The sequence below is a fragment of the Narcine bancroftii genome, chromosome 3, assembly GCF_036971445.1.
Source record: "Narcine bancroftii isolate sNarBan1 chromosome 3, sNarBan1.hap1, whole genome shotgun sequence".
Taxonomy (NCBI): domain Eukaryota; kingdom Metazoa; phylum Chordata; class Chondrichthyes; order Torpediniformes; family Narcinidae; genus Narcine; species Narcine bancroftii.
The window spans coordinates 187,361,681-187,381,116 of NC_091471.1; the positions used below are offsets into that span (position 1 = coordinate 187,361,681).

At 46.4% G+C, this 19,436-nt stretch overlaps 1 protein-coding gene across 3 annotated transcripts in view; it reads left to right on the forward strand.

Annotated features, from left to right (window-relative positions):
• Positions 1-19,436, forward strand: part of cpe (carboxypeptidase E) — a 129,805-nt gene that overhangs the window by 98,150 nt on the left and 12,219 nt on the right. For all 3 annotated transcript variants that reach the window (XM_069926134.1, XM_069926136.1, XM_069926135.1), the window contains 2 exons: positions 4,090-4,229; positions 16,186-16,285. In XM_069926134.1, coding sequence (XP_069782235.1) covers positions 4,090-4,229; positions 16,186-16,285 — 240 coding nt within the window. The remainder of the gene's footprint in view (positions 1-4,089; positions 4,230-16,185; positions 16,286-19,436) is intronic.

Sequence of the window (19,436 nt, forward strand, 5' to 3'; positions counted from 1 at the left end):
CAGAGAAGTTGATGTTAATGTCGTCTGGTTGGAGGGTGCCCAGATGGAAGATGAGGTGTTGTTCCTCCAATTTGCAAGTGGTCTCAGTCTGGCAGTGCATGACAGTAGGGGAATGGGACAAAGAATTGAAATGGATGGTCACTGGAAGATCTAAAATATTGTGGTGGATAGTTCAGATGCTCAACAAAGTGATCTACTAGTCTGCGCCCAGTCTCTCCGATGTAGGGAAGACCACAACGGGAGCACCAGATGCAGTAGATGGCCCCTGCAGATTCACAAGTGAATATTGCTTCACTTGGAAGGATTGTTTGGGGTCCTGAATGGTGGTGAAGGAGGAGCTGTGGGGAGTGGAGCATCTCCTGAGGTCACAAGAGTAGGTGCCAAGGGGATGATTGGTGGGGAGGGAGGAGTGGACAAGGGAGTCATGGAGGGAGTGGTCCCTGTGGAAGGCAGAGGGGGAGGGGAGAGGGGAATATATGTCTAGTTGTGGGATTGCATAGTAGCTGGCAGAAATGGCAGAAGAGGATATGTTGGACATGGAGGCTGGTGGGGTGGTAGGTGAGGACAAGAGGAATCCTGTCCTTGTTGCATATGAAGGTGGAGGGGGCCAGGGCAGATGTGTGGGTAATAGATGATATGCGTGTGAGGGCCGAGATGATGGAGGTCGTACTCCAGACCAGAACAGCACTATCCTTGTCCGTGGGTTTGATGGTGAGGTTAGGATTAGCATTCCAAGGGGGTGAGATTGGAAGAGTGAGGGGAGTAGTGAAAATTGTTGTTTTGCAGGAGCACTAATTGTGCATTCCAGGTGGAAAATTACTATAAATTACATTTCTGGAAGTACAAGATTTAAAAAGTAAATAATTAGTGCAAGAAAATTAGATCGTTTACTTGATCATTTCAATGCATGCCTACTCTACCTCCTGCAGGCTCCCCTCCAAGTTCCACACCTTTCTGATTTGAAAATAAACTCATGTTCATTTGGTTGCTGGATCGAGGATTTCCCACCCCAAATGTAGGAACACCTTCACCAGAGCAGTTAGGAAGAGATTATAAACTCTGACCATGATAGTGGCACCCACATCCTGCAGACAAGTGTTTAAAAAATGTACACGGAATCTTATTTTTAGTGTCATTATTTGTATTGAATGAATTCATAATATAAATGAACTGAACTGGGAGAACCTCACTTGTGTTTCTTTGAAGCTGCGATCTTATTTGGCGTAATTGTGCTCCTTCTTAGAACAATCAGGATGGAGCAACAATGGGTGGAATCAAGCCTTGATTTCCTTCTTCCTCATGGCTTCTAACTTTATCTTGATATTGCTACAGCAAGTTGTGCATTTTCTCAAATGGGAAGGGAAATTCAGGGAAGACCATTCCTGATCTCGTGTTCTTGAAGCTTGAGCAGAAGTGGCCAAGGCATGAGGACAGTGAGCACTGCTTCTGTTGGGCTCTGTTAATGAATTTCCTGCTAAATTCTGTGATGCCAAGTCCTCCGTTGCTTCTAAAGCTGCTGTTCTCCTTTGCCTCAGGGGTTGACAGAGATTTGCTTCCACTTCCATTTTGTGGGCTCTAAGATGGGTGAGGAAGGAGAGATGAGAGGTTTGGAGCTGGTGCCCTCCAACTGCTCATTCTCTGCTAGATGAAGCAACTGCTAAGCTGGATGCTTCTTATTGCTCTCAAGCAGTCAGGGACAGGGATTGCTAAGTCAGCAAGGATGTTCTGTTTTTTCTAATGAAGCACTTGATGCTTTTCTCGTATCTATCTGGTAACCTCCGGCTGTATGAAGTTGGCCATGATTGGTGCCTTGGTACTTGCCCAGGGAATGGTTGCTGACATTTATCCTGCTGGTAGATTTGGAGGATTTTGCAGACACGCTACTAATGCTCTGAGATGCTTGATACAGGCAGTCTAGATTTCAGTGAGGAAATTAAAATCACGGATTTCAGACTCTGTAAAAATTATTCCATGTCTATTGTGTTTTATTTCCTTCTAGGTGAGGGAGATAAAACTGTGAATTGCCATCTGAAGTTCCTTTTCACCAAGCTTAGAAGGAATGCTCTCTTCTCCTGTTGCCTTGTTGTAGTTAAGTTGGTATATTAGAGGGAGCCGATGGTCATGATTTCTTCTGGCAGAGGAGGAACTGCTGAGAGGCTGGGCTGGCTCATTCGTGGCAGCGAAACCTACCATGGAAAATGGTGTTGCTATTCCAATTTGTCTCTTTATAAGAAGCAGCCAATACCATCACCGCCCTTCATGTTTGATTCAGATTTTCTGAGCAGTGATTGTGGAGCGATGTTGGGTCTGTCTCTGAAGGCCCTGGCATCCTGGATCCCAAACCTATTATTTGGATGAGGAAGTTGCTTATACGTGATCTCTTTAAACATGGGATAGCTGTTGCACACTGACAATCACATGTCAGATTTCGGATTTTTTTACAGCATCAGATTTCAGATTTATTGTTAGAATACATACATGACATCACATACAACCCTGAGATTCCTTTTGTTTTCTGCAGGCGCAGCAGAATTACTACTAATTGGTAGTGCAAAAAATAAACTGTACGCAGCATAAACAAATAAAAGATAACAAATGTAAACAATCTGACTGTGCAATACAAAGAGAACAAAAGAAAATCAATAAAGTGCACAAGTTGTTTGAACAGCTTAAAAATAAATATGATTTATCGAATAAAACTGAAATGCCAGTAAATGAAGAAACCAAAGGCTGTGTAGTTAACCAGAAATGATGGCTTTTATTAGTAGAAACTTAGTAATACAATAATGAATGATAATGGACGTATACACAGTTATACCCAAGGGGAGTGTCTTTAGTGAAAGAGATAATACACGTCCAATGTCAGGAGAGCAGACTAAGCACAGCGAAAGACTGACAGCATGACACAGATTCATCACAAAAACATTCCACTGCTGTCTTCAAATAAGGTCGTATTAGGGACGTATTAGGTCCAGGTATCGTCTGCAAAGAGTAGTTCACGGACAAGTTGCTCTTGTGTCTTGGTGTGAGCTTGCAGGTGCCTCAGATTGAAGAGACTGCCATCCGTGCGGTACCGGATATAAACAGCGTCTTCATTGTTGAGGTCTTTTATGGTTTGTTTCAGCATCATGCTGAAGAAGATTGAAAAGAGGGTTGGTGCGAGAATGCAGCTTTGCTTCATGCCATTGTTAATGGAGAAGGGTTCAGAGAGCTCATTGCTGTATCTGACCCGACCTTGTTGGTTTTCGTGCAGTTGGATAACCATGTTGAGGAACTTTGGGGAGCATCTGAGGCATTCTAGTATTTGCCAAAGGATGTTGTCTGGATTAGAGAGCATTCCTTAAGAGGATATGTTGAGGGAACATGGTCTTTTCTTCTTGGAATGACCTGATAGAGGTGCACACGATGATGAGAGACGTTGATTGTGTGGGTGGCCAGAGACATTTTCCCAGGGCTGAAAAGGCCAACACCAGGGGCCTTAGTTTTAAGATATTTGGAAATATGTAAGGGGGCATGCAAGAGGTAAGTTTTTCCACACAGAAAGAGGAGGGTGCATGGGACGTGCTGCCAGCAACATTGGAGGAGGGAGATTCAATTGAATCTTTTAAGAGACTATTAGATAGGTACATGGAACTAAGAAAATAGATGGCTGTGCAGTCTGGAAATTTTAGGCAGGTGTTAGAGTAGGTTATTAGGTCAGTACAGCACTGTGGGCCGAAGGGCCTGTATAGTGCCATAGATTTCTGTGAAAAGCATTGGACAAAATCTCAAGTTGACAAAGTCATGGAGGAGGAATTCAGTAGATGAGCCAAGGCAATTTGGGAACTATATTGTCTGATACTTGGAACTGTGCCTACTGTTTTCTCCCTTTGCATTTACTTTCAGACCACCAGATGTAACTCCAGCTGACTCTTCACTGTCTAGTTTGGGACATTGTGCTTCAGATGAATTGTTAGCTAAGACTAGAAGTTGAACCATTGCATATTTCCATGTGATAGTGCTTTTTTATGACTGTATCATTGTATTTTTGGAATATATCCCAGTTAACATTGTCAGATCTTATAATTTGCAATTTTTTTAATTTCACAGGAATGCAAGATTTCAACTACTTGAGCAGTAATTGCTTTGAGGTCACACTGGAACTGAGCTGCACGAAATTCCCACCACCGGACAGCCTTGCACAATACTGGGAAGAGAATAGAGACTCACTCCTTAATTACATTCAGCAGGTTAGAAAAAAAATCCACATGCATTTCAAGGTGACATTAAATCAAGCTGACTTTTAACTAATTTTTTTTAAACTTTGTCTTATTTCAGCAAAGTTTGTGATTAGAGAAGGTGTGACATTTCTGCAGGACTGATCTTTTATCACTGATAAAAATCAATTTGTTTCCAGGACTGGAGAAAAATGAGAAACAATACAGTAAAATCCCTGGTATGGGGACTGGTAGATGCCAGATAAGTGTTTTGCCTTACTAATGCACCTGAAATAGACAAAAATACTGCATTCTACTTACACTGAACAAACTTCACTTAGAACCGTAGAACAATACAGTACAGAAACAGGCCCTTTGGCTCATCTCTTCTTTGGCTTGGCTTCGCGGACGAAGATTTATGGAGGGGGTAAATGTCCACGTCAGCTGCAGGCTCGTTTGTGGTTGACAAGTCCGATGCGGGACAGGCAGACACGATTGCAGCGGTTGCAGGGGAAAATTGGTTGGTTGGGGTTGGGTGTTGGGTTTTTCCTCCTTTGCCTTTTGTCAGTGAGGTGGGCTCTGCGGTCTTCTTCAAAGGAGGTTGCTGCCCGCCGAACTGTGAGGCGCCAAGATGCACGGTTTGAGGCGATATCAGCCCACTGGCGGTGGTCAATGTGGCAGGCACCAAGAGATTTTTTTAGGCAGTCCTTGTACCTTTTCTTTGGTGCACCTCTAGCCCATGTATAACCTATTCTCCCTAATCTTCCTGATCTGCACTCTGACCATAGGCCTCAATACCCTTTACCTGTCCAAGCACTCTCTGTGTGAAGAAGTTCCCCCTAATGTACCCTCTAAATCTTTTCCCTTTCACCCTTAACCCATGTCCTCTAGTTTGTATCTCACTAACCCTCAGTGGAAAATGGTTACCTACATTTACCCCGTCTGGACCTCTCATAATTTGAAATATTTCTATCAAATCTCCCCTCATTCTTCTATGCTCCAGGGAATAAAGCCCTAACCTATTTAGCCTTTCCCTGTAACTTAGTTCCTGAAGTCTGGGCAATATCCTAATAAATCTTCTCAATGTTATTGATATATTTCCTGTAGTTAGGTAACCATAACTGCACATAATACTCCCAATTTGGCCTCACCAATGTCTTATACAACTTTGCCATAACATCACAACTCCTCTACTCAATACTTTGATTTAGGAAGACCAAAATGCCAAAAGTTCTCTTTACAACCTTCTTTTTTCTTCTTCTTTGGCTTGGCTTCGCGGACCCTACCCACTTGTGAAACTACTATCTGTATTCCTATATCCATCTGTTCTACTGCACTCTTCAGTGCCCTACCTTTTACTGTGTATGTCCTTTCTTGGTTAATCCTTCCAAAATGCAACACCTCACACATGTCTGCATGAAATTCCATCTGCCATTTTTCTGCCCATTTTTCCAGTCCAAAGGTCCAAATCCTTTTACAATCTTTGAAAGCCTTCCTTTCTGTTACAACACCTCCAGTGTTTGTGTCATCTGCAAATTTGTTGATTCAATTTTCCACATTATCATCCAGATCATTGACAAACAGCAATGGTCCCAGCACCGATCCCTGAGGCACACCAGTAGTCACAGGCCTCCAGTCTGAGAAACAATCATCCACCACTATTCTCTGGATTCTCCCCTGTAGCCATTGCCAAATCCAGTTCACTACTTCACCATGAATACCTAGCATCTGAACATTTCTGACTAACCTCCCATGTGGGACCTTGTCAAAGGCCTTACTGAAGTCAATGTAGATGACATCCACAGCCTTTCCTTCATCAACTTTCCTGGTAACCTCTGCAAAAAACTCTACCAGATTAATTAAACTTGACCTCTCATGCACAAAACAATTTTGACTATCCCAAATCAGTCCTTGGCTATCAAAATACTTGTATACTTCATGCCTAAGAAGACCTTCCAATAACTTACCTACTGCAGACATTAGGCTCACCAGCTTATAACTTTCAGGTTCACTTTTGAAACCTTTTTTAAACAACAGAATAAAATGAGCTACCCGCCATCCTCCGGCACCAGACCTGTGGCTAAGGACATTTTAAATATTTCTGCCAGAGCTGCTGCAATTTCTACACTCGTCTCCCTCAAGGTCCAAGGGAATATCTTGTCAGATCCTCGGGATTTATATTTGCTTTAAGACAACAAACACTTCCTCCTCCTTAATCTCTATAGGTTCCACTGCTTATTTTCCTTACTTCCTATGACACTCTGCCACTTACCTGAGTAAATACTGATGCAATAAAACCATTTGAGATCTCCCCCATCTCTTCTGGCTCCATATACAGCTGATCACTCTGATCTTCAAGGGGACCAATTGTATCCTTGTGGTGCGCTGTTAGCCAGAATCAGACACACACAAGGTAAAGGCTGTACAACAGGCTTTAATCCACAAAGTCCTCCACAGGGCCAGGCTGGCTGTAGCTGCAGTAACTTTGAGTGACGCTTCGGGAGGCCGGCGCAGGCTTATATCCCGGAGGGAGATTGACACCCGACTGGGTGGGGCTTGATCCATTCAGGCTGACAGATTGACAGCTGGCCAGGTGTTGTCCTGTCCCCTTACACTCCTGCAGGTACAGAGGTTGCCCCCTGTAGTAGGCCAGTGGTGTACCACCACATTCACCCCCTTCTTTAAAATTGTCCCGGGGGGGGGGTAGTAACAAGGAATCGTACCCACTATACAACATACAATTTTTACAGATTGAGATGATCCAGCAGCCGCCGGGTCTCTGTGACCAATGTAGGACTGGCTCTTGGTCACTGATCGAAGGGGAAGTTGGGGGGCGGCTGGTGGCAGGGGTCTGTGTGACTGGTGTGGTGCCGTGCGGAGGGGTGGCTGAGGGGGCCAGGATCAACATATGAGTGTCGTATTGGATGAGTGGGGGGGGGCAGGTTCATCCCCCAGGGCTGAAGCAGGCCCCTGGTAGTCAAGGAAGTCCTGTGCGCCCCATAGCTGCTTGGGGACGGGGATGTATGCCTGGTCGGCGTCGTCCTGGGCTGAAGGATGCCATAGGGTGGTGGGTGCTCCTGCTGAGGTCCCTCGTCGAGATAGTGTTCTCCCTGCCATTGCCGAACCTAACGTAGGCATAGTTGTGGTTCGCATGTAGGAGGAAGACCTGCTCGACCAGGGCTTCGGCCTTTTGTGTCTGTACGTGCTTACGCAGGAGCTCCGGTCCCGGGGATGTGAGCCATGCTGGGAGGGACATTCCAGTCTCTGACTTCCTGGGGAATGAGAACAGACATTTATGAGGGGTCTCATTGGTAGCTGTACAGAGCATGGAGTGCCTCGGGCAGGGCATCCTGCCAGTACTCAACGGCCCACCCTTTCGCCTTGAGAGCCAGGAGGACTGCCTTCCAGACCACACTGTTTTCATGTTCCACTTGCCCATTGCCTCTCAGGTTATAACTTGTTGTGCGTCTGGTCGTGATGCCCCTTGCTATCAGGTACTGGCACAGCTCGTCACTCATGAAACTAGACCCCTGGTCGCTGTGGATGAAAGCGGGGTAACCAAACATGGTGAAGATCTGCCCCAGGGCCCTGATGACAGTGGCCGTGGAGGAACCAGGCAAGGGATAGTGAAAGAAAGCATGAGTACTCGTCGATTACCGTGAGGAAGTAAATGTTTCGGTTCGTGGAAGGCAGGGGCCCTTTGAAGTCCATGCCGAGACACTCGAAGGGCCGAGTGGCCTTTACAACATGGGCCTGGGGCGGGCGGAAGAAAATGGGGTTTACACTCCGTGCAAACCCAGCAGGCCTCGGTCATGTCCCTGACGTCCCTGATGGTATACGGCAGTTTCCGGGACTTAATGAAGTGGTACAACCTGGTGACACCCGAATGGCAGAGGGACTCATGCAATGCCTGCAGCCTGTCATCATACTTAGATGCGCAGGTCTGAAAGAGGGCACTGGGAGAGTCGTTAAACCTCCCAAGGTAGTACTGGATGTCGTAGCTGTAGGTTGCCAGCTCGACTCTCCAGTGCAGGATCTTGACGTTCTTGATCTTGCTCTTGTGCGTAGTGTTAAACATGAACGCCACAGCCCACTGGTCCATGAAAAGGGTGAATCTCCTGCCGGCCAGGTAGTGGTGCCAGTGGCGGACCTCTTCCACAATTTCCTGGGGCTCCTTTTCAATAGTGGAATGCCCTAGTTCAGAGCAATGGAGGGTCCTAGAGAAGAAAGCGACGGGGCGCCCCACTTGGTTGAGGGTAGCGGCGAGGGCTACCTCAGAGGCATCGCTCTCCACCTGGAAGGGGGAGTCCTCATCCACGGCCTGCATTGTGGCATCTGCAATGTCCTGCCTGATGCGGATGAAGGCTGCCTGCGCCTCGGGTGGGAGGGGAAAAGTTGTAGCTTGGGCCAGTGGGTAGACCTTGTCTGAGAAGCAAGAGACCCACTGCGAGTAATAGGAGAATAGGCCAAGGCTCCTGCAGAGGGCCTTTAGTGTGGGGGGGAGAGGTAGCTCCATTAATGGGCGCATCCTTTCTGGATCTGGGCCAACCTCATGGGCCACGATGTACCCCAGGATGGCGAGGAAGGTGGTGCTAAACACACATTTCTCCTCGTTGTAAGTGAGGTTCAGCTCCCCGGCCGTCTGGAGGAATTTTTCCAGGTTAGCATCGTGGTCCTGCTGGTCACGGCTGCAGATAGTGACGTTATCCAGATACGGGAACGTCGCCTTCAGCTTGTACTGGTCTACCATGCGATCCATCTCCCGATGGAAGCTGGAGACCCTGTTCGTGACCCCAAAGGGAACTTGGCGGAACTGGTAGAGGCGCCCATCTGCCTCGAAGGCGGTGTAGGGCTTGTCCTTCAGGTGGATGGGGATTTGGTGATACGCTGACTGCAGGTCAATCGTGGAGAAAACCCAGTAGTGAGTTATCACGTTGACCATGTCGGCGATCCTCGGCAGGGGGTAGACATCCAGTTGGGTGTACCGGTTAATGGTCTGGTTGTAATCCACGACCATCCTCGGCTTACTTCCCCCTTTGACCACCAGGACTTGGGCTCTCCAAGGGCTGTTACTGGGCTCTATGACACCTTCCACTAATAGTTGCCGCACCTCTGCCTTGATGAAGTCAATAGCGCCTACTTCTGGTGGCGATCGGCTTGCAGCCAAGCATAAGATGTGGGAAGAGTGCCGGTGGGGTGACGCGTAGTGTAGAGAGGCCGCAGGTTGGCTGGGACTGGTAGGTTAGCGTGCTGTGTAACGTGAGTGGAGGTTGGGGCCCTCCGAAGGCAAAGGTGATACTCTGCAGGTGGCACTGGAAATCTAGGCCCAGGTAGACTGGGGCGCAGAGTTTGAGGATAACCAGGAGCTTGAACCCTGTGTATGTCTCCCCTCCCACAGTTATATCAGCTGAGTAACCTTAGCCAAGGGTATCAACAGTTTTATTCTTGGCGGTGAGGGGGATCGAGCAGGTGGTGGGGTGGACTTTTAATCTCAGGGAGTGGGCCACGCTCGGGTGAATGAAGCTCTCAGTGCTGCCACTGTCGAACAGCTACTTTGTTACCTGCCCGTTGACTTACACGTCCATCATAGAGCGCCCGAGGTCGTGAGGGATGTCCCTGGTCAGCGTGTTGGCAGCCATGACCGTCTTGGGGTTGGAGTCATCACTCTCCGGTTGTGCATGGTGATTTATGGTGTCCGGAGGCGTGGGGAGCATCGGTAGGGCAGCCTGGTCATCGCCAGTGTTGACCACGTCAACGTCGGTCGTGGGATGTGGCATGTGGCAGCGATGGTGTCCGGAGGCATGGGGTGTGTCAGTAGGGCAACCTAGTCATCGCCCATGTGGACTACGTCGTTCTCATCATTGTCAGGGGCCCTCCGTGTCGGCCACTCTCTGGCCCAAGAAGGCGGCGGCACGTGGGGGCCCACTGCGTGGCTGGCCTCCTACCCCAGCTGTGTTCATTGCACCAGGGGAAGTGACGTCGTCACGGCCGGAGGCACAGACGTTAATACATCAGCTGGATGTGACATCACGCCATGTCCCGGAAGTGACGTTGCTGTAGTTCTCGGTGAGCGGCGCTGGCGAGGGCGGCGGCTGGTCCAGGTGCTCAGGGCACACGCTGCGGTCATCGTTGGTGGAGCAGGATGCAGCACCATCGGAATTGGGGAAGGCAAAAGTTGTAGCGAGGACAATGGTGCTGCCCGGCACGCGCACATGGAGGGGTCCATGGGGGAGGTGGGAAGATCATAGGGGGCCACTGAGCAGCCGGCTGGTTTTGAGAGGCACACTTTAGCAAACTGGCCTTTCTTGCCGCATCGGAAACAGTACTGGTTCCTCACTGGACAGTTTCAGCGCGATCGACAGTCTGACCCACACCAGGACCTACAGTTCTTACAGGGGCGCTGGGCACCTGCCGCCGCAAAGTTCTCATCCCCAGCTTGGTCTGGGGCTGCAGCTGCAGTGTGAGAAGGCCATGAGGGAGCCTGGGGGAACCTGGAATCGAAGGCTTCGATGAGCAGGGCTGCAGCTTCCAGGGTTCGGACCACTTCCACTGTCTTAGTCAGGGCATAGATATCTTCCAGCAGCTTCTGCCGGATGGCCCTCGAGCATAGCCCTCACACGAAGGCATCCTGGATCAGTCTTTCGACATCTTCTGCGTCTACTCCCGGGTTCAGCCAGACACGGTTGGGCTAACTCTCACAAGTGTCCCAGGTAAGACTTAACCATCTCCCCGGGTTGCTGGGCTTGGATGTTGAGGAGGTACCTTGCACAAATCGCATTCATGGCGGGCTTGTACAAGTTCTCGAGTGTGTCCATTCTGTTCTTGTACGTGGAGCAGCCTTTGGTTGCCTGGAAGGCATGGGGACCCAGCTTTGACCGGAGTAGGACTAGCCTCCTCCGATTTGAGTCCAGGATGCCACCTGCATGCGCCACGATGATTACCTCAACCGCGTGCCACCAGATCTCGAAGCGTGTCTGGGCTTCCGGTGGCGTGGGTTGACTTCGAGGCTCCCTGCGCTCAGGAGTTTTTCCATGGTAGCCGTAGGAAAATTTTGTGGATTAAATTGTGGTGGTCTGTTAGACAGAATCAGACACACACAAGGTAAAGACTGTCTTTCTTCTCTTTGGCTTGGCTTCGCGGACGAAGATTTATGGAGGGGGTAAAAAGTCCACGTCAGCTGCAGGCTCGTTTGTGGCTGACAAGTCCGATGCGGGACAGGCAGACACGATTGCAGCGGTTGCAAGGGAAAATTGGTTGGTTGGGGTTGGGTGTTGGGTTTTTCCTCCTTTGCCTTTTGTTCGTGAGGTGGGCTCTGCGGTCTTCTTCAAAGGAGGTTGCTGCCCGCCAAACTGTGAGGCGCCAAGATGCACGGTTTGAGGCGTTATCAGCCCACTGGCGGTGGTCAATGTGGCAGGCACCAAGAGATTTCTTTAGGCAGTCCTTGTACCTTTTCTTTGGTGCACCTCTGTCACGGTGGCCAGTGGAGAGCTCGCCATATAACAGGATCTTGGGAAGGCGATGGTCCTCCATTCTGGAGACGTGACCCATCCAGCGCAGCTGGATCTTCAGCAGCGTGGACTCGATGCTGTCGACCTCTGCCATCTCGAGTACTTCGACGTTAGGGGTGTAAGCGCTCCAATGGATGTTGAGGATGGAGCGGAGACAACGCTGGTGGAAGCGTTCTAGGAGCCGTAGGTGGTGCCGGTAGATGACCCATGATTCGGAGCCGAACAGGAGTGTGGGTATGACAACGGCTCTGTATACGCTTATCTTTGTGAGGTTTTTCAGTTGGTTGTTTTTCCAGACTCTTTTGTGTCCCCAACAATGAAGACGCTGTTTACATCCGGTACCGCACGGATGGCAGTCTCTTCAATCTGAGGCGCCTGCAAGCTCACACCAAGACACAAGACACAAGAGAAACTTGTCCGTGAACTACTCTTTGCAGATGATGCCGCTTTAGTTGCCCATTCAGAGCCAGCTCTTCAACGCTTGACGTCCTGCTTTGCGGAAACTGCCAAAATGTTTGGCCTGGAAGTCAGCCTGAAGAAAACTGAGGACCTCCATCAGCCAGCTCCCCACCATGACTACCAGCCCCCCCACACCTCCATCGGGCACACAAAACTCAAAACGGTCAACCAGTTTACCTATCTCGGCTGCACCATTTCATCAGATGCAAGGATCGACAATGAGATAGACAACAGACTCGCCAAGGCAAATAGCGCCTTTGGAAGACTACACAAAAGAGTCTGGTAAAGACTGTACAACCGGCTTTAATCCACAAAGACTTCCACAGGGCCAGGCTGGCTGTAGCTGCAGAAACTCTGAGGGAGGCTTCGGGAGGCCGGTGCAGGCTTATATCCCGGAGGGTGATTGACACCCGACTGGGTGGCGCTTGATCTATTCAGGCCAACTGATTGACAGCTGTCCAGGTGTGTCCTGTCCCCTTACATTCCTGCAGGTACAGAGGTTTCCCCCTGCAGTAGGACGGCGGTGTACCACCACAATCCTTTCCTATCCTTTTGCTCTTAATAATACCTGTAGAAAACCTTAGGATTTTCCTTCACATTGTCTGCCAGAGCAACCTCGTATCTTCTTTTAGCCTTCCTGAATTCTTTCTTGCATTTTTTATACTCCCCAAGTACCTCATTTGCTCCATGTTGCCTGGGGTACACCACTCACCTCTTCCAAACTAGATCCACAATATTCCTCAAAAACCAAGACTCTCTATGCCTGTTTAGTTTTCCTTTAATCCAAACAGGAACATATAAACCCAGACCTATCCTTCTCCATAATTAACTTGAAACTAATGGCATTATGATCACTGGACCCAAAATGTTCCCCTATATAGGATGCACCTGAAAAAATTGCCATCACACACAACCCTTTGACTTCTGATGTCACATGCAATCTTCACTTTATACTTCTGTCACCTGTCCTGCCATGTTCCCTAAAAGGAGATTCAGTATTGCACTCTCTCTAGTTGGTACCTCTATATATTGATTTAGAAAACTTTCCTAAACACATTTGACAAACTCCACACCACCCAGGCCTTTTACAGTAGGGGACTCCCAGTCAATATCTGGAAAGTTAAAATCTCTTACGATCACAACTTTATGTTTCCTGCACCTGTCTGCTATCTCTCTACGGATTTACTTTTCCAATTTTCGCTGACTATTGTGTTGTCTATAATTCAACCCCATGGGTCTGTTCATACCTTTCCTGTTCCAGCTCCACCAATATTGCCTCAGTAAATGAGCCCTCTGCCTGAGGACAGCTGTGATACTTTCCCTAATGAGCAATGCCACTCCTCCCTTATTCATTTCCCCCCATTCTATCACATCTAAAGCAATGGAAGCCCGGAACATTGAGCTGCCAGTCCTGCCCCTCCAACAACCGAGTTTCATTGATGGGCACATTGTCATAACATCATACACCAATCCACGTGCTAAGCTCGTCTGCCTTTCCTACATATTGAAATAGATGCACCTGAAAAAAATTGCCATCACACACAACCCTTTGACTTCTGATGTCACATCCAATCTTCACTTCATCTTTTACCCCATTCACTCCTCTATCTACTCTGGTACTGTGGTTCCCACCCCCCTGTAAATCGAGTTTAAACCTCCTGGAGCAGCACTAGCAAGCCTTCTCACAAGGATATTAGTCCCCCTCTGATTCAGGTGCAAACCATCCTATTGGAACAGATCTCACCTTCCCTGGAAGAGAGCCCAATGATCCAGAAACCTGAACCTCTCCCTCCTGGCACATCTCTTTAGCCACATGTAAGCAGCATAATCCTCCTATTTCTAACCTCACTAGCATATGGCACGGGTAGCAATCCTGACATCCCTGGAGATCCTGTCCTTCAACCTGATGCCTAACTCCATGAACTTTTCTTGCAGGACCTCCTCACTTTTCTTACCCATGTCATTGTTCCCTACATGAACCACGACATCTGGCTGCTCACCATCTCTCCTGAGAATGCCATGAATGAGATCTAAAATATCTTGGACTCTGGCACCAAGGAGGTAACATACCATCCGGGATACTCGATCTCTTCCAGAAAACCTCTTATCTGTCCCCCTAACCATGGAATCCCTATCACTACAGCTCACTTATTCTCCTCCCTTCCCTTCTTAGCCACAAGGCCAGACTCTGTGCCAGAGACCTGACAACTGTGGCTTGTGCCTGGTAGGCCATTCCCGCCATCCCACCTCCCAATAGTATCCAAAATGGTATACTTGTTATGGAGGGGAACAGCATAGGGGTGCCCTCCACTGACTGACTGTTCCCTTTCCCTCTCCTGACTGTCACATACCTACCTCTTAGATGTTCCAGCATCCCTGTGACTCCTGTCTGTCACACCCTCAGCCTCCGGAATTCATCCAACTCCTGCTCTAGTTCCCTAATTCAATTTATAAGGAACTGCAGTTGGATGCACTTCTCACAGATGAGGTTGTTAGGGATGCTGTTGGCTGCCCTAACAATCCACATCCTGCAAGAGGAACATGTCTCTGCCCTGGCTACCTTTCCCACTATCTATGAAATAGGGAAAATAAAGTTTGAAAAACCTGTCCTTAGCTTGCCTCAACACCTGCTCGCCGAAGCCACGCGACCCAAAGCCTCAAAGTCCCACTCACTCACTGGCCGTTCCACTTGTGCTCCCCCACTTTTTATTGGCTAGAACTAATTGGTCAATGGAGAGATTTTAAAGAACACTTAGCAATCCTGCTACCGATTTAAGTACTTGTAAACTGCTTGCACTGCCTCTCACGGCACCTTGTTCCCACATTCCCAAGTTGAGGACCAAAATAGGCACTTGATGTCCTTCCACTATAACCCTTGCCTATTACCCGTTCTTGCTGAAGCCTGATGAGCCAAAGCCTTACCACTCTGCTTCAGACTAGTCCGATGAAGATCGTTCCCGCGACAACTTCTCCGCTACTTGATTCCCCATTTATATGGTGTTTATAATAGGTAACCTGCTCACTCCTCCACCAATCACTGTCTTCTTGCTCCAACTGACTTTTAAAGACTTTCTGGCAGTTTGAAATGGGTCACCTGTTCACTCCTCCACTTGCATGAATGTATAAACAAAGCATTTTACTTTATTTCAGATACTTTCTTTGAAAATATTCAACCGTTGCTGCATCTGCAGGTTCCTCTCCCTCTATTGAACCACCTGAAATACAAACAATAACATCATAGATAATTAACCTCCTCTTGGCCCCAAATTTACAGAAAAAGCCTCTGACTGGGGCGACACTTACTAAGCAGGGATAAGGAAATACCTTAAGAGAATCACCCCAATGGTGATAGCATCAACCAGCTCTTCATCCTGGGCGACACCATTGTATTCAAACACAACTTTATTTAAACAGTTGCTACGAATAAAGCACAACCCCACTGACTGAATAATTGCTCCCATCTTCACCAAAGGTTTATGTGTTACTTCAGAGAACCTTTACTTTTGCAATTTTAAACTTACATAGTTTTTACCTATTATTTTATTCTTATTTATTTTAATTTTTAAAATATATTTTCTTCGATTTTTTTTGCTGGTTGCTTGAGGCTGCCAGTTGCTTAAATTCCTGATACCAGGGATTTTACTGTATTTAACTTTCAGATGTGTTGAAGATCAGATAGATAAAAATGTTGGCATGTAAAATTGCTGCAGCTTTGCATCAATGAATGTTTTATTGTAGCTGCAGAATATTTTTTCCCTTAATGCTTTCCTTTTGACTTCCTGCATTATTGATTTTTTTCTTGTAATGTGATTTGGGTGCTACCAAATGCAAAACAAAATAATTTTATAGGTACATATATTTTTCTTTTTTCTCTGCAAAGTTTTTCTCATGCAAATATGTGTTTGAAGAGTGAGACTGTCCATTTTACAACCACTTCCCCTATGCATGACCCCTCCTACTCTTGAAAAGCTTGTCGATGTCATTTGTGAGCTAGTAATGACAAAGTTACAATTGTGTTTCAGGTTCACCGTGGGGTTAAAGGGTTTGTCCGAGATTACCACCAGAAACCAATAGCTAATGCTACTATATCCGTGGAAGGCATAAATCATGATGTTACCTCTGGTATGTTTGAACACATTATATTTTTGGGTTAGGGAACTTAGTGGCTGTTTAAAGAAAAAGATGCCTTTTAATTTAAATTAATTTCTATTGATTAGAGATCATAATTCTTGTGGATCTCTTGATGAGAGGAATCTTTCATTTCTCTATACCTCTTCCTGTAAAATTATTAGTCGTCTATCACCAGAATGCACACTTTCTGTAGTAAAACTGCACTCTCTAAAAGAATACTGTACATTAAAAAAATAAAATTCAAAACTATGGAATAATAGAATTGGACAGCATCAAAGGAGGCCATTACACCCAATAGGTCCTGCATCAGACCATGAGAGATTTCTAATTAGTCTGCATGTCTTTTCCCCACATTGCTACAGTATTTCCCCTTCAGGTATTTGTCCAATCCCCTCTGAAAGCCAACTGTTAAACCACTGGTTCTATTTCAGTTTCATTAGTTATTGAAATTACAATTGAGTTCTTTTGTAAAGCTTTGTCCTTGAGCAATCTCTTTTTGTGATTCCCTTAAAACTGTCCTCTGATTATTGAACCTTCAATCAAGAGAAGTGGTTTCTATATATGTTTCCGATTTATTTTTTGACTCTTGATGATTGTAAATATCTGTATTAAATTCATTCCTTAAGTGTATCCAAGTAACTGTAATGGTTCTTGTCCCAGAACCATTTTGATAATTGTGCTTTGTATCTTGTCCAGACCCTTTGCTTCCTGTCTAAACTCTGTGCCCAAAATCGAAGCACTTCTCCAGCTGGAGTTGAGTTAGTGTTATTAACATATAAGATAACTTCCTGGATTGTATATTGGGTGGGGTGGGTCAGTGGAACAGGGCTTTGAACAGACTGCAATGCGTAGTGGTCAAGGAAAATTTCTTCCTTATGTCTCTATTTGAAAATCCCTAAATTGTCTATTATTTCCCCAAAATAAATTTTATTTACAATAAAATTATTTACAAAATCTATCCTTGCAATGTTCTGTCATATCCTTGGTGTCATATTCATCATTGTACATTATTACATTGATTATCTGATTAGTATATAGCTTTGTTGCCACCACTGTGGCCCCTTGGAGTTTCTCCTCCCTTTTTTTTGAGGGGCTTCCCTTTCAGCCCCTCAATGCCTGGAAGTAGAAAAGATTCAAGATAGTGGTCCTTCCCCACAAAGCTCTCGCACTGGCTGCGCCAAACCTCAGTGCTCCCTCAGCATCTACTCCTGCAGCTTGGAATATGCCAGTCAGCAGCATTCCCTCACTGACATTGCTAGATACTTCATAAGCTGATTTGTTGGCCTCAGCTGCTAGACACAAACAACCCTTGTTTCTTCATCCAACTTTAAGCCTGCATCATTTAACATTAACCAGTACTCAGCCTTCAGGTTTGACCTTCCAAAAAGCATCACTTCACACTTATCCAGATTAAACTCCATCTGCCACTTTTCTGCGCAACTCCACAATCTGTCTATATCCGTTTGTAACCTATGATGACCCTCAACACTATCCACAACAACTAATGGTCAAACCTAATTTCTCTTGCCAAATGGCAACACCTTACATAGCTCCGTGGTGAATTTCATATTTCTTTTGTACAGGACAGCATACTGTATCATTTAGAAGTGCTTTTCTATCTTCCTCATTATTTACAATGCCTAGCAACCTTGCTAATAAATTTAAAATCAAACACCCTTTCAAAGTCTACACAGAGAAAATTGACCGATGTCCACCATTTCTGTGACCTCGTCAAAAAAAAACTCTGTGGAGTAAATGATTTCCTCACGGAAAACCTGCTGCTTTTCCTTTGATGTCAGCGCTTTTCCAAATAGTGGTTAGATTTCCAATAGATTATTGATTCAACAAGCTGTACTACCACTGATGTTGAACTAATCAGTTTGTAATTAAACTAATCTGTCTCATTTTGTGAAATGGCATCTAAAGAGTTTGGAAGATTTTATCTAGCATCTCAGTAATTTCTAAGCTTATGACCGGCTGGTGGATTGTCGGTGTTGGGACTGGGGTTTAGGTGTTTTATAGGGAGGTCAGAGAGGGAGTGCAAAACATTACTGGTCAGGGATAATATCATGGCTGTAGAACGGGAGGACACTGTCTACTGAGTCGGCGTGGGTGGAAATCAGAAATAGGAAGGGGGCAAGCATTGTGCTGGGAATAGTCTATAGGCCCCCAAATAACCCTCAGAACATCAAGGAACAGATAAGCAGGCAGAATTTGGAATGGTGCAGAAATTACAGGTTGTAATGGGAGACTTCAAGTTCCCAAATTTTGACTGGCAACTCCTGACTGCAAAAGGGATAGATGGGGCAAAATTTGTCAGGTATGTCCAAGAAGGATTCCTAACTCAGTATGTGGACCAACTGATTAGAGGAGAGGCCATAATGGATCTAGTACTGGGTAATTAACCTGGTCAGGTGTCGGACCTCATGGTAGGGGAGCATTTTGATGAGAGTGATGACAACTTCCTGAGCATCAGTATTGTTATGGACAAGGATAAAAGTAGACAAAATGGGAAAGTGCTTAATTGGGAAAGTTCTAATTACGATGGGATGAGGCAAGAACTAGGAAGAGTAAATTGGGAACAGATGTTCGCGGGAGAAAGCACAGAAGTAATGTGAAGGATGTTTAGAAACCACTTATGCTAGGTTCAGGATAGGTTTGTCCCACTGTGACAGGGAAAAGGAAACCATGGTTGGCAAGGAAGCACACTTATTATATAGGAAGCAAAACGCAGGAAAGGCTTATGAGAATCATACTAGGAAGGAATTTAAGGAAGTACTTAGGAGAGCTGGAAGGGGGCATGAGAAGGCCTTGGCAAGTAGGATTAAGGAGCACCCCAAGGTATTCAATGTGTTCGTGAAGAACAGAAGGATGGCGAGAGTGAAGGAAGGCCCACTTAAGGATAAAGGAGGCAACATGTGCCTGGAGATAGAGGAGGTCCTAAATGAATACTTTGCTTCAGCATTCACCAGAGTAAATGACCTTGGTTAAGGTAAGGTCAGAACAGAACAAGCTTGTGTTTTGGACCATATTGTGATTAGGAAAGAGGAAATGCTGGATCATCTTAAATGCATTAAGATTGATAATTCCCAGGGACCAGGTGAGATATACCCCAGGTTGGTGTTGGAAGGGAGTGAAGAGA